General features: G+C 30.4%; 1 protein-coding gene across 1 annotated transcript in view; it reads right to left on the minus strand.

Annotated features, from left to right (window-relative positions):
- The window catches only part of LOC107439048 (adenylate cyclase type 8), a 184,826-nt gene extending 176,448 nt beyond the window's left edge, over positions 1 to 8,378 (minus strand). The window contains 1 exon segment of the mRNA XM_087160509.1: positions 8,177 to 8,378. Coding sequence (XP_087016635.1) covers positions 8,177 to 8,235 — 59 coding nt within the window. The 5' untranslated portion in view covers positions 8,236 to 8,378.
- Between the last annotated feature and the right edge of the window lie 4,787 nt (positions 8,379 to 13,165).

Here is a 13,165-nt window from a genome sequence, read left to right on the forward strand (position 1 = left end):
CAAAACTTAAAATAATCCCAACAGTTCTGCTGCAGGTAAAATATATCCTTAAATCGTTCCTGATTTATAATGCATAAAAATTGTTTACTTCATTATGAATCATCCTTTACAATGCGCGCATAAATTATATTTCTTCGTGTTGTTGTTGTTTCCCATCCCTCACACTATAGCCACAGCTTTATCCAATCCATGAGTCACAACGGTCTGTCAAAGTCACACACGAAAATGGGTTGCAAGAGAGGAAAATTCCAGACACTCGAGGATGTGTTCGGGCGAAGCAGGTTTCAAATTTCACTTGTCACATGTTGAGAAGATTTTGCGTCTAAATTCGAAAGTTAAGCGTTTTAAATGGCCACTGATGGATCGCAAAACTGTCGTTTGATCCACCTTTAAATTGCTATAGCACCATCAGAGAAAACCAGTGGTGAACAATAGGGTTAACCATGCCTTCAGAGAGAAAATCTCTTGATAGGTAATCAGATGTTGCAACCTCAGCGGTGTCCCTTTTAACTATACTATCTGCGACTTCATTACCAGGGACACCAACATGTGATGAGATTCACTGTAAGTGGACGCCTCGAGTTTCGGTTCATTATTTTAGTGCCCACATGGTCAGTGACTCGATTCCAGTCCTGTATCGTCAAGAGATGAAGCGGTAGAAAAGAGAGTCTCGTAAATTTGGAACTATATCTTTTGGAATTAGTTTTCTCTTTGTTATTGCTTAGTAAATAGACGTAAACACAATGCATATCTAAACTTTTATGAATGTTTTCCCCACAGTAAGCTTATAACCAAATTAAACTAAATATTTTTACGTATGCAATATAAAAGGAATTGCAACATTTTGTGTATTTTGTTATGAAACTAATGCTTTTAATTCTTTTTATAATAGGAAAGTGTCAAAAAATACATTGTTTTCTTTTGGATGCCATAATAAATATTCTATCAAGCGAAAAATATGAGTTAGGCATTTTAGATTATTTTCATTAATTTAAATAATACTTTTGACTACTTTGAAACTATTTCCGAAAATCATTATCAATGAATCTATTTAAAACGCTCAGAAACAGCAGATTTCCAAAATTCTGTAACTATCAACACTAACTAGCATTTCTAATGATCTGCTAATTAAAGCATTTATTGCAGCCGAAACACACAAACTGCCGGATTATTTGTCAAGTATTTTTCGTTTACATTTCTTCCTAATACCCTCCTATACATAAATTTAAAAGATGCGATTCATTAAGATTAGCAAAATTTGTTAAGCGAAGTGTATACTTTGTGTTCCATTTTTGGACATACGTATTGTTAAACAATTACAAGCATAAGTCGTTTCTCATCACGGTCAAATGAACCACTGAAGAATCCATCCTACATGATTTTTCTTGAACGATGAATTAGTATCCAAGTGAAGAATGGGTCAACTTTGTTTTATAAATGAACAAAGCTAAATAGTGTGAATAAAGCACAGATAATACCACGTAAACTAACACGCTGTAGTTTTGGTTCTCTAGTGAACCTTCAGTGTGTGCACAGAGTTTCCCTCTTTCAAATTGTATTTGGACACTGATCAACGTTTTTCATTGCAAAACCAAAATATAGTGTGTTTATGTGGTATTATTTAAGCTTTATTTCATATAGTTTAACTTTATTAACTATATACAACAGAGATTAAACTTTTAAAAAATGAGATCACATCAGAAAAATCTCTAAAATAGGACGTCCAATTGAAATGAGAAACCGTAACCCTGAAGGTTTTAAAAATTCATTTTTATGTGAAGCTATTTTTTTTCAGACGGACTATGCGGGAAAAAAATATTTATTATCTGAAAAGTTAATATTTCTGCCAATATCTGTAAATCCTACAAAAAAATGTTTAAAGAAATAATAAATAAATAAAAACTGAAAAGTAATTCAACGAGTAACAACAAAAGCGATAAATTATAATCCGTCAACAAGTTAATCAATCATAGACAAACTAATAGTGAAAAATCTCTCAGAAAATATTGTTCATTATTCATTTACCATTTCGTATAAACCATTTATCTTTTCGATGCACTATTTCAATATCAAAGTTATCCATTTTTAGCTAATATTCAATCTCAATATCCGGGAGTTTTGAAAATGTTTATTTTTGAAGAAGAAAATAATGGAGAGAAATCTATTAAAATTTCGAAGAAAAAAAAAGTTGGGTAAAATTTAGGCAGATGGCCTTATCATGTTTTCTTTTCTTTTTTTAATCCAGAATTAGATAAGAGTTGTAGAGAAAATATTTACCTTTTCCTCCTAAAATTTCTATTTTTTTCTTCCTTTTTCTACATCAAAAAAGATTGCTGGTTCTCTAAGGAATCTTTTGTTTGGAAACAAGAATTGACAGAATGATTTATTGCATGATAGTAAATATTATATTCAACTGATATGAAAATATTACAACTTCCCCCTCTCTTTGCTATATTTCTAGAAACTCATTCTCCCAATTTTAAAACTCAAAACATATATAAACTATAATTATTCAGATTTTTTTTTTCAGTTTCTAAAGCTTTAACAAAGCACAGAAAATTTTAATAAAATGTAGTTTTCTAATGCTCACAAACTAATTTTCAAACTGGTTAAAACTCCGCAGCCGAAACTTCGTTGCATAAAACTTTGAGTGCAAAACTTTGAATGGAAGCAACTTCGTAAATTCAAATTCGTAAATTAATAACTAACATTAAATTAGTAATTAATTTGTGCATTAATTTTAATAAAATAATATATAAGATATAAGATATAAAAGAATTTATAAGATATATAATTTTAATAAATTCAAATTCAGGATTAATTTAATTTTAATAAAAGTAAGGGTGAAGTTATAAGCTGGTGAAGTGTTGTACCTGCAAAATTATGGATTGGCGAAGTCGCAAAGTTATGGTAAATATTCTTTAGTAATGAATCGAGGAAGTTTTGGCTGCACAAGGTTTGGTCCGGGGAATATTTGGCCACAAAGTTTGGTCCGAAGAAGACTTGACAGCGAAGTTTTAACCCTGTATAAGTTAAACAAAATAAATTAAAGATACGTGAATTATTAGTATAAAGTATTTGTTTTACTGCTGTAAAATATATGTTTAGCTACTTTTTGTTTGAAGCAATATTAATGATTGTATTTTCTTCGCTAGCTTTTGAATGCATATGATGCAGTACTAAAAATGTGAAAGCTCAAGTCATTTTCAACATTAAAGTCATGAAAAGCCTGACCCATTAAGATAAATTAATATAAATGGAAAGAAGGTGCTGATAGAATTTTCTGCAACTCTTGGATAAGATTTGCATATTGAAAGCCCAAACTTTCATTCATTCATCATTCGCGCATACATTTGAAACGACACTATTATTATTTTTTTTAAATAAGCTTAAATGTTGCTTCCTTACAATTATTGGCAAAATTTACATACAGAAATAGCTTACAGATAATACCTAATTGTAATTTACCGGTTTGGTAACCGAATTGGCGAGTTCTAAAAATTAGTCATTAAAAATCAACAACTTAAGAAAAGATAGCCAGATTTGAATGCAATATTCTAAAATAATTATTAGAAAATGTAAAATCAACATCGTATTATGATAATTTGGATTAATAAAAATACAGCTTTAAAAAAAGGAACGAACTGCCAGTACATAATATTCCTACGATAACATTTCTGACAATGAATTGCCACACAATACTCTCAACCCTTACGTCATATATTTATAGTTGCTGCTTGTAACTCCCCTCTATATTCGTAACTACTCTATTGAATCGATGTGCGTGACTAAAGTGTGCCGAAAGTGTCAATTAAAAAACAGAGATAGAAATAAGAAAATGAGATAGAAATGTATGGTTTTTTGTAATTAGTAATTCTGTTCATAAACAGATAGGGTGGCCGAACGAAAATCATATTACATTTTTGTTGCATGTCAAATAATTTAAACAAAAGTATTTGAACGACCGACTTTTACTTCTGTATTCGCAGTACTTCTCCACATTGTTATGGATGGTGTTTTCAATATAAATGTAAACAATAACGATCTCGAGCTCAATACCTGCTCTAGTTCCGGTTAGAAAGTTTGCAATTGCTTACTACAGCTTATTCCGCGAGGCGATATTTTCAAACGGATGATTTTGTTTTCAATAAAAGAAATAAATTAAGTATTTGCTCAGCTCAAATCTGCCGTATTTCATAAGATATTAATGTTATTAAGTAATTCTGGTCAGTTTGAAGTGAAAATTTGTTTTAGTTATTTATAGATATATTGTTAAAAAAGGTGACGTGGTTGCTAGATTTCGAATAACTTGCTTTTTTGGCAGTCCTGATTTGGCCTCTTTCCATTTGTTTATTACTTTTTGTTCTTGTAGCAAGCTGGGCACCATCTTACGTTAGTGTCAGCATATTATTCGAGGAGCAATATTAAGTTTATACATTATAATTCAGGTTTGAATTTGAAATTAGCATATATTATTAACAAGGTAAGAAGTGTTTTATAACGATTCTTTTTTCAAATGTTAGGTTTACTTATTCATTATTTATCAAACCGTATGTTACTACTGCTTAACACTACTATTTCACAATTAATGTTAAAATTACATACCGTAAACCGGGGTGAGTCTACCCATTTTAGTTTTATTTAATTTTCACTACTTTAAATTGCAAAGAAAATATTTTTACCGACGGAGGACTTAGTTCAGACTCTAAGGAAGATGGCGCTGTAGCAGTTTGATCCGTTTTTATTTATTTGGTGTCTTTTTAAGCGACCTGTTCAAACGTCTTTTGAGAGATTTGTATTGAAAATCAGCAAGCTTTTAGTTGGTGCTCCGTAAGTATATTATTATTATTACTATTTTCACTTTGGTTAAGTGATAAACTTATCTAAGACTAAGATTACATTAATTTTATATGAAAAAAAGCAGAAAGAATGTAAGTTTTGCTGTTGTAAACAAAAAGCCAGAATTCGCGGGGCGAGTTTACCCATTCGTATTTAGTTTTAATAAAGCATAATAATATAATTTAGAACTTTGTTTATATTAAAATTAAGTCATTTTAAATGAATTTGAGTATATTATTTTAATTCTGTATTGATTAATTTATCATTAATAAGAAAATTTATAGGTTAAATGTAAATGTAAATATAAAATATGCTTATTTTACCTATTTTTTCAATTTTTATATTACAAAATTAACTTTTTTTATTTAATGCAAGTTAAATAAATTATTATTTATTATTACAGATGGTTCGAAATTATATTCATACGAAATTTTTCATGATTCCCAATGTTTGAATTTCGATTTTGTTAATAATCTTTAATTATTATTATTTATTGATTATTTAATTGTAAATTTATATTAATTTTAATTTATTTTTATCAACAATAATCAGAAAAAAATTTTAGTTTTTAATGTTAATGATTATAAAAACAAAACTGTGATCAAAATGGGATAATCGATCAATTACTCAATTTGTGTTATTTTATGAATAAAAAAATGGAATATATAATAAAGTTATGAATTTTACTTCATAAATATCCTATATAGTAACTAAAATAACAGTGTAATAGTAAAATTTGATTATTTACAATGCTAACATTCATTTTAGTAGAATGGGTAGACTCGCCCCATACGAGAGATTTGTCAGCAGTTCAATAAAAATATACAGTAACAGCGTAACTGTTAATATTTTCTAAAATCGATTTCACAGCTTTAAAGAGGGATAAATAGCGATTCCGAAACACCCATTAAAAGCCTTTTTTCTTTAATATTTACATAAGTTTGACCACTTGAAAGTTGACAAACTGAAAAAATGGGTAGACTCGCCCCGGTTTACGGTACCCTTTATAATTTTACCAATAATTAAATGATAAAAGCGTATTGTTTTTTCATTTTTTTTTCTTATTATATGGCGTCACCTTTATTAATTATTGCATGCGGTATTGTTTAGGCATCCGTTACAAGGTAATAATTGTTTCATAATATTTCTTTTTCTGATATAGATTTCACGTTTTCATTACCTCCCAAGCCGGATGCTTACGGTCTTGATCACGTTGTGTGCCAAATGGCTTTAAAATACATCGGAAACAGTGACCCATAGAGCTTGCAACGCTTCCTAGTGTAGAAAACACCATCCATTGTCACAGGAATATTCTTCAGAAAACATCTTCTTCAAGTTTTTCTTAGTCAGTAGCACCATCTGTTGATGAATTTTGTAAGTAGGTTTGAAACTTGGTCACAATTAATCTAGTATTCTGAGGAAAACGTAGCGGAAAAATTTTTTTCTTCGTTTTTTATGAAGTTGCAGCACAAAGAGAAGACTTTCAGACAAGACAGATTTAACGTGCATCTTCCCGCGCATACACGCCGATTCTTTAGTCGGCAGATAGGATCAAACTCGTAACCCTTAACTCTTCATTAGTGGTGTGAGCGATATTTCAAACAACTGCGCAACCGGAGCATAGGGAAAAGGACCATGTTAAACAAAAGTTTAGTACATTTTTTATGTTAAAAAAAATTTAAATACATTTCAGTCAAAAATATACAATGTTATATTTTGCTCGAAAAGGAATTTTTCATTTTGTGCAATATAATTCCTTCCTTAAAATAAAAATATACTTATAAACATAATATGTTTTAAATACTGATAAAAGCTGCATAATAATAATCATTTATTTAGTGTCGAAAATATTTTGTTGATTATATTAATACTTTTTTTTTAACTCCTCACAGAGCTATTACCTAAAGGAATGTTTGATTTTAATGAAAAAAAAACAAAGAAATGTTTGATTTTCATTAAAGATGGTAGGAGTAGACGTTGTTAAAAATTAAAAATGCACTACACGTAATCATAGAATATAAGATGATATTGAAATATTCTTCTATTCATAATAATTATGAATTTATTAATATATATATATATATATATATATATATATATATATATATATATATATATATATATATATATATATATATATATATATATATATATATATATATATATATATATATATATATATCATGGGTGAAAGCGAGACGGAAAAGAAGAAAAGCTGGCAGTAAACCCATTTCAGTTTTAACATGTTTTCGGGGGGAGTTAAACTATTCTCTTTTTTAATTATTCAGCTATATATATATATATATATATATATATATATATATATATATATATATATATATATATATATATATATATATTGTAATAAGTATTCCCATCGCGCACGTATGGGACGCCCTTAGAAACTCAATTGCAGATCGATGACCACCTGCAATGACCATCGATGAGCTCAAGGGTGCCCTGGGCCCAGGTCAACAGTATGAAGCGCGAGAATCGTATTAGATGCGAGTATACACCCTATTAAACATGTATTTTTCTGACTGATATATTGTATATCATATATTTAGCAAAACCATAAAATGAAATGTTTCAAAACATAGTAAATCAATGAAGATTAAAAAAATTAAAGCTATTATTAAAAAATGAAACAGTTCAACTTACTCAGTTTTTGATGAAACGCAAATGTTACGTTTTGGCTCATTTATGTTGCATAAAAAATGGATCTATCCAAAACTAATCAAATGACGAAAATAATGAAAAGGTAAAATGTTTCTCCCTCAGTTAGAACTCGACAGAAGAATTAGCTTTGTTTTCTGTTTTGTTTTTTTTTGTTTTTGTTTTTTTTTGTATATATTTTTAAAAAAAAAATTTTTTTTTCATTTTTAAAACGATGTATCTCATAAACTTTGAAATATAACTGGGTGTCATTTAAAATACGCATATTTTATCACCATTTGTCAACATAAATTTTAAAAAATACTGCCTAGTTTTTTTGTAAAAATTATAAAAATGAAAGATAGGTTATTTTATTTTGAAATTTTAAATAAAGGAATTTCATAACCTGTTCATAAAAATATTAAGATGGAAATGAAAATGTTTAGCTATTTACGTAAAATAAACGTTGATATTAAAGCATAATATTTAAAGTTTTACCACAAATTAAAAACATGAAATGTACAATTTTGTTATGCATGTCTTGGATTTCTTTAAATGATCGAACTTTGATATATTTTACAATACTTAACAAGCATAATTGTTCTGATATGTCAACTTTTATTGTTTTTCAGAATGTGAACTAGAGAATTCTCACTCTTTTCTCTTTTTACAAAGCACTCACCTAAAGAAATTCATAAATCCCATGCAGCAGATGGATTTCTCACAAAGATTAAGAATCATGCATCGGAATATTACACATTGTTTCTCTCGTCCACACACGCATCCAGCTCTTTTTATCCGTTTGCTGGAGAAAACACAAAAGTTCTTTTCTCTGCTGTCGTCTTTTCATAGATAAGATTAGGTACCTTTCACATATGCCTCCCATTTTCAAATAAACCTATTTTTTCTTCTCCTTTTTTCTGCGATCTTTCTTTTTTCTCGGGAAAAATGCGTGTTAGATTAGGTAAAAATGAGAGAATTAAGTGCGAAGTATGTAATAAATAACAAAAAAAGTACAAGAATAGCAAACGACTGCCCATTTTGTCGTCTTTAGATTAGATTTAATAAGATACGGATATCAGGTAAATAAAACATGGTGAAATGGTTAATGAAATCTCTGATTTTATTTAACTAAATTATTTATTACTCATACCGTCCTATTTTTTATTTATTTATTTTTTTAATTTTGGTAAATAGACATTTATAAGAAATCGTTAAAAGTTTGTAATGTATGTAATAAGCTATTTGAATTTAAAAGAAAAATAAGAAAATGTTAAGCTAGAGAGAGCATTCAAATTGAATAAGTCTGGAACTTTTTTAAGATTAAAATGAGGAAAGTAAAAATTAGGAAAGCTTTTGTCGACAGACGTAGAAATAAAAACGACATTTATTTGGCAGAAAAAAATGCGTTTTTGCTAGAAAAGGAAAAAATTAAAATTTGTGCATATAAGAAAAATAGTATTTCCTTTTTAGTGGGGTTATTGTTTCCCCGGACGGCCAAGAACGTCGAGTCAATGAGGTTATTAATGAGGGGCATTCTGTCCCACTCCTCCAGTAGAGCTTCTTTCAGTTCTTGAAGAGATTGTGGGGGTAGTAGGCACTCAACTATTATTCTGCCTAGAGTGTCCTAAGCATGCCAGATTGGGTTCATATCCGGAGAACACGCTGATCAATCTATTCGTATCATACCTTCCTCCAAAAGGAAATCATTCACCAAGTTAGCAAGAACTGGCCTGCAATTGTCGTCTCTTAACATGAAGTCATCTTCAATTGCTGCTGCGTATGGGAATACAATAGGTCCCAGGATCTCATCCCTATATTGGTGACCTGTCAGAGCTCCATTTCGAATGGTATGGGGATGGGTGCTCCAAAAAAATGGAGATGCCAACATAGGCCATCACTCCTCCACAGCCAAATCTTACACTTTCATTCACGAATTGTTACGATCGCCACGTTCACTCTAGATGAAAATACGCTTATTATCAGGATGAACAAAAAAAACGGGACGCGTCAGAGAAAAGAATATTGCACCATTCACTTCTCATCCAGTTTATGTGCTCTGTTCCTGACTTCCTGCAGGCGCGACAGTGCCTTGCTGTTAACGCGGCACACACTATTGGTCAGCGAGCATACAGACCTACAACGTGAAGGTGGTTTCAGACAGCTTGAGTCGAAACTGTGGTGCCAGTATCCGAGCGAGGATTAGATTGAAGAGAAGTGGCATTCATATTTCGGTGTCTCCGAGTCGTTAACGTTAAATAATGGTCTTCGTTGAACGTTGTTGCACGTCTAAGCCCTTGACCCGATCTCCGGCCTGCATTTCCACTTTCTAAAAAACGATTCAAGATCCTGGAAATCCCATTAAGTGAAACTCCAATGGTTTCTGTGACTTCCGCTTGTGTTTGACCACCTTCTAATTGGCCGACAACTCTCCAAGCTTCTGATTCGGTTAAATGACTTCGTTGAGACATCGCACTCATCGATACAACGCGCTTAATGAATGTTGACCATTCCTTTCCTCTTTGTCTTACATTAAGTTGAAAGCAAAATCAAATTCGCGGCTGTTAAAGCAGCGTCTTCGACGTCAAACTCAAAACTTGCATATTGCGAAGTTTGAAAATGAGAAAAATTTGCATTTGTGACTCTCTTCTTTCCTTTTATGCACGGGTGTGCTACACCCGTAATAGTTTTAAGCAATTGTTACGCAAGCGCGTTATGTATTAAGTTCATTAATATGACTATGATAATAACTAATTTCTGCGTAACGTATTAAAAGTGCCCAGGGTCTTTAACTAGCGCGCACTTCACATGCAGTTTTGTTGTCTATCATCAGATTTCTCGATCGTTTGTCAAATATCAGATTTCTCGAATGACTGTTCTCTACATTATCGGAAATTTCTGAATGCTTCCAAACTATGATATAGTTCGAATATTCTGTAATTTATAACTATTTCAAATTAAATTATGTTATCATGTCTTTTGAACTTGATTACACGATACTATAAGTCCAACTTGAACTAAAACATGGTTGAACTTAACACGTCATTTAGGTTGCTGAATTTTTGGCAAGATGGTATGGTTCGAAGTATCAATATTATGGTTCCATTAAATCAAACAGATTTTCTGAAAGTGTAAGTATTAAAGTATATCTCATTCAAGACAAAGCCTATAAAAGTCTTTTTTTAATTTCAAGAATTAATTCTTCAGGATTTTTCAGTCCTGTTCATTGATAAAATTTCATAAAGGTTTAAAAAAGATTTTTAAAAAAATTTTGAATAACTTTCGTGCAATATCTATTTAGTTTCCTTTTTCAGAAGTCAGTGAATGGTCCGATTCAAAACTAACTTCAACCGCCATTGCATTTGATTTATCGTATAAATAACATTGTCAGGGGATCTGCTTGCATCACAACCAATGAGAAAGCTAGGAATGAATCTGTTACAACAATTCCGACTCGAAATGAGAAAATAGTATTAGATTCTGTTTTTTAAACTTCTCTTATGAGAAGCTTTTTTTTTTCTTTTTTAAGAATAAACTAATTTATCAAATAAATTCGAAATGTGATGTTTTTCATTTTCTAAAATCCCATTGTGCATTTTTCCAAAAGTGTCTCTTTTTATTATTAAAAGTCATCAGTTCTTTTGACGAGGCTGTATCACAGGTTCTATAAATATGTACTATGAAATTGACGCTGAACGAATTGGCAAGTTTTTAAAACTACTCTATCATGCAATGTGCCGAATTCGAAGAGATGCCTAAAAAGTCCTATCTGTATAATATACCCGATCCCCGAACTTTCGCTACGTCATGATTGTACTTGAACGAAAAGTAAGTATGAAATTCCTTTCTTTCGTCGTTAAGTTTAAATTGAACAAGGAAAATAAGCATTTTTCCCTGTTTCCACCTTCTTAAACACCTATTTTGAGATGTGTCCATTTTCTTAGTCACTCCATTTGATCAGTGTCCATAATAAAAAGCTCACCGACTGGGTGTCATTTACAATGAGCTGTCATAACCCATCAGGAGTATCGCATAATTTTCAATTTTAATATGGATAAATACCCCAAAAGCAAACAAGATGAGACGGATGATGGTAAAAATTGTAAATAATGAAGTTTTTTTTTACCTTTCTCTTTCTTACACGATTCATTTACCACGTTTCGGGTTCCTATTTGCGTAGTCTTGGGCAGAGAATTTTAAGACATCGGTGGCAACACTTCATTACTGGACGTCTAATTTGATAAATGATGAATGCGGGGAAAGGAAACAATTTTACATTCAGGGAAGAGGTTTTCATAAAGGCGGCTATGTAAATAGATTACCTCTTTTGAGACTGCGGGGCAAATTAATTCTTAATGTCATTCATAATCCCTTAATGATATCTCATCCCCTTCTGGGAACAACTTAAGCACGATTCTCCAATTTATATTCCTAAATGAAAGCCTCTTATATTCCATGCCTCTCTACTTTTCAAGCCTTAAATTTGAATGCAATTTACAAACAATATTGTTCTCAATTTAAGTTTTTTTTTTAAAGAAAAAATGGAAAAATGGATACTTTTTATGTTTACTTTACTTATTATATTTTATTTTACACTAGCTGAATACCCGTTCGTCGCACGGGGAGAGTAAAAAAAAAAAATTTAAAAAATCTATAAATGAGTATTGAGAAACATGCTCAAAACTGAAAATCATAAACCGATTTCAATTAAAGAACTTGGTGGAAGGAACAGGATAGTGAAATTTTTAGGGGAATTAATGAATCAGAGAAAATAAAATAAAAAGTGGTTGTATCAATACGGGTATATTTAATGCTACAGAGCTGTTTTTGCATTCACTCAAATCTTAACATAACTAATTACATCAGTTTTCAGTATGCTTGCATGATTTTTATTTCAAATTAGGCGGGGGTAATTAAATAAAAACAAAGAGATATTTGTCCCTCTTTCTAATAAATTGGTAATAAAATAATTAATTGAGTATTAGTGTCAATAATAATGTGCTGATTTTTTTACCGTTACTCAAAACGCGAATAAGCATCTTTTCTACTTATTTTTGCTTCTTAGCTCAGATTTTACATTTCTTTATTTCAATTAATACACCTTACCAACATTAATTAAGCATCATTGTCATAAATGACAGTATGTCAATTTCTTACTGTTCTTAAATACCTTTACTCCATTTATTTTGTTTTCGAGTATATTGCTTATTATTTTATTTCAATGAGCATATATTACCCTAAGTAATTAATCATGATTGGAGTAATTAAGCCCCATTGGCTCCAATTTCTTATATTTCTCCTAAACGATTTAGTACCACTTTCCCGTTAATTTTTGCTTTTGATTACATAAATATTTTTTTTCCAGTCCATTACCGTTGGTTTTAAATAAGTAATTTTTTAGAAACACGTTTAAAAGAATTAATGTAAATAAAATAAAAACGCGTGGTATTAGGCAAACTATAAATTTGGTGACATAGATCACGCATGCTACCATGTTCATTGAATTCATCTGACATAGTGAATATAAAATAATTAATTATTTAAATACGTGCAATGAACTGTTTTTTGATAAACTAGAGTTATAAGCTAACAATTATCACTGATGTGTCTTTAAAATATGTGAAAATTGATTCGTTAAATTTAAAACTGTGACTAACGCTTAACCAATCAG

This window comes from Parasteatoda tepidariorum, chromosome 4, assembly GCF_982258835.1.
Source record: "Parasteatoda tepidariorum strain Cologne lab strain chromosome 4, Ptep-v5.0, whole genome shotgun sequence".
In the NCBI taxonomy this organism is placed as follows: domain Eukaryota; kingdom Metazoa; phylum Arthropoda; class Arachnida; order Araneae; family Theridiidae; genus Parasteatoda; species Parasteatoda tepidariorum.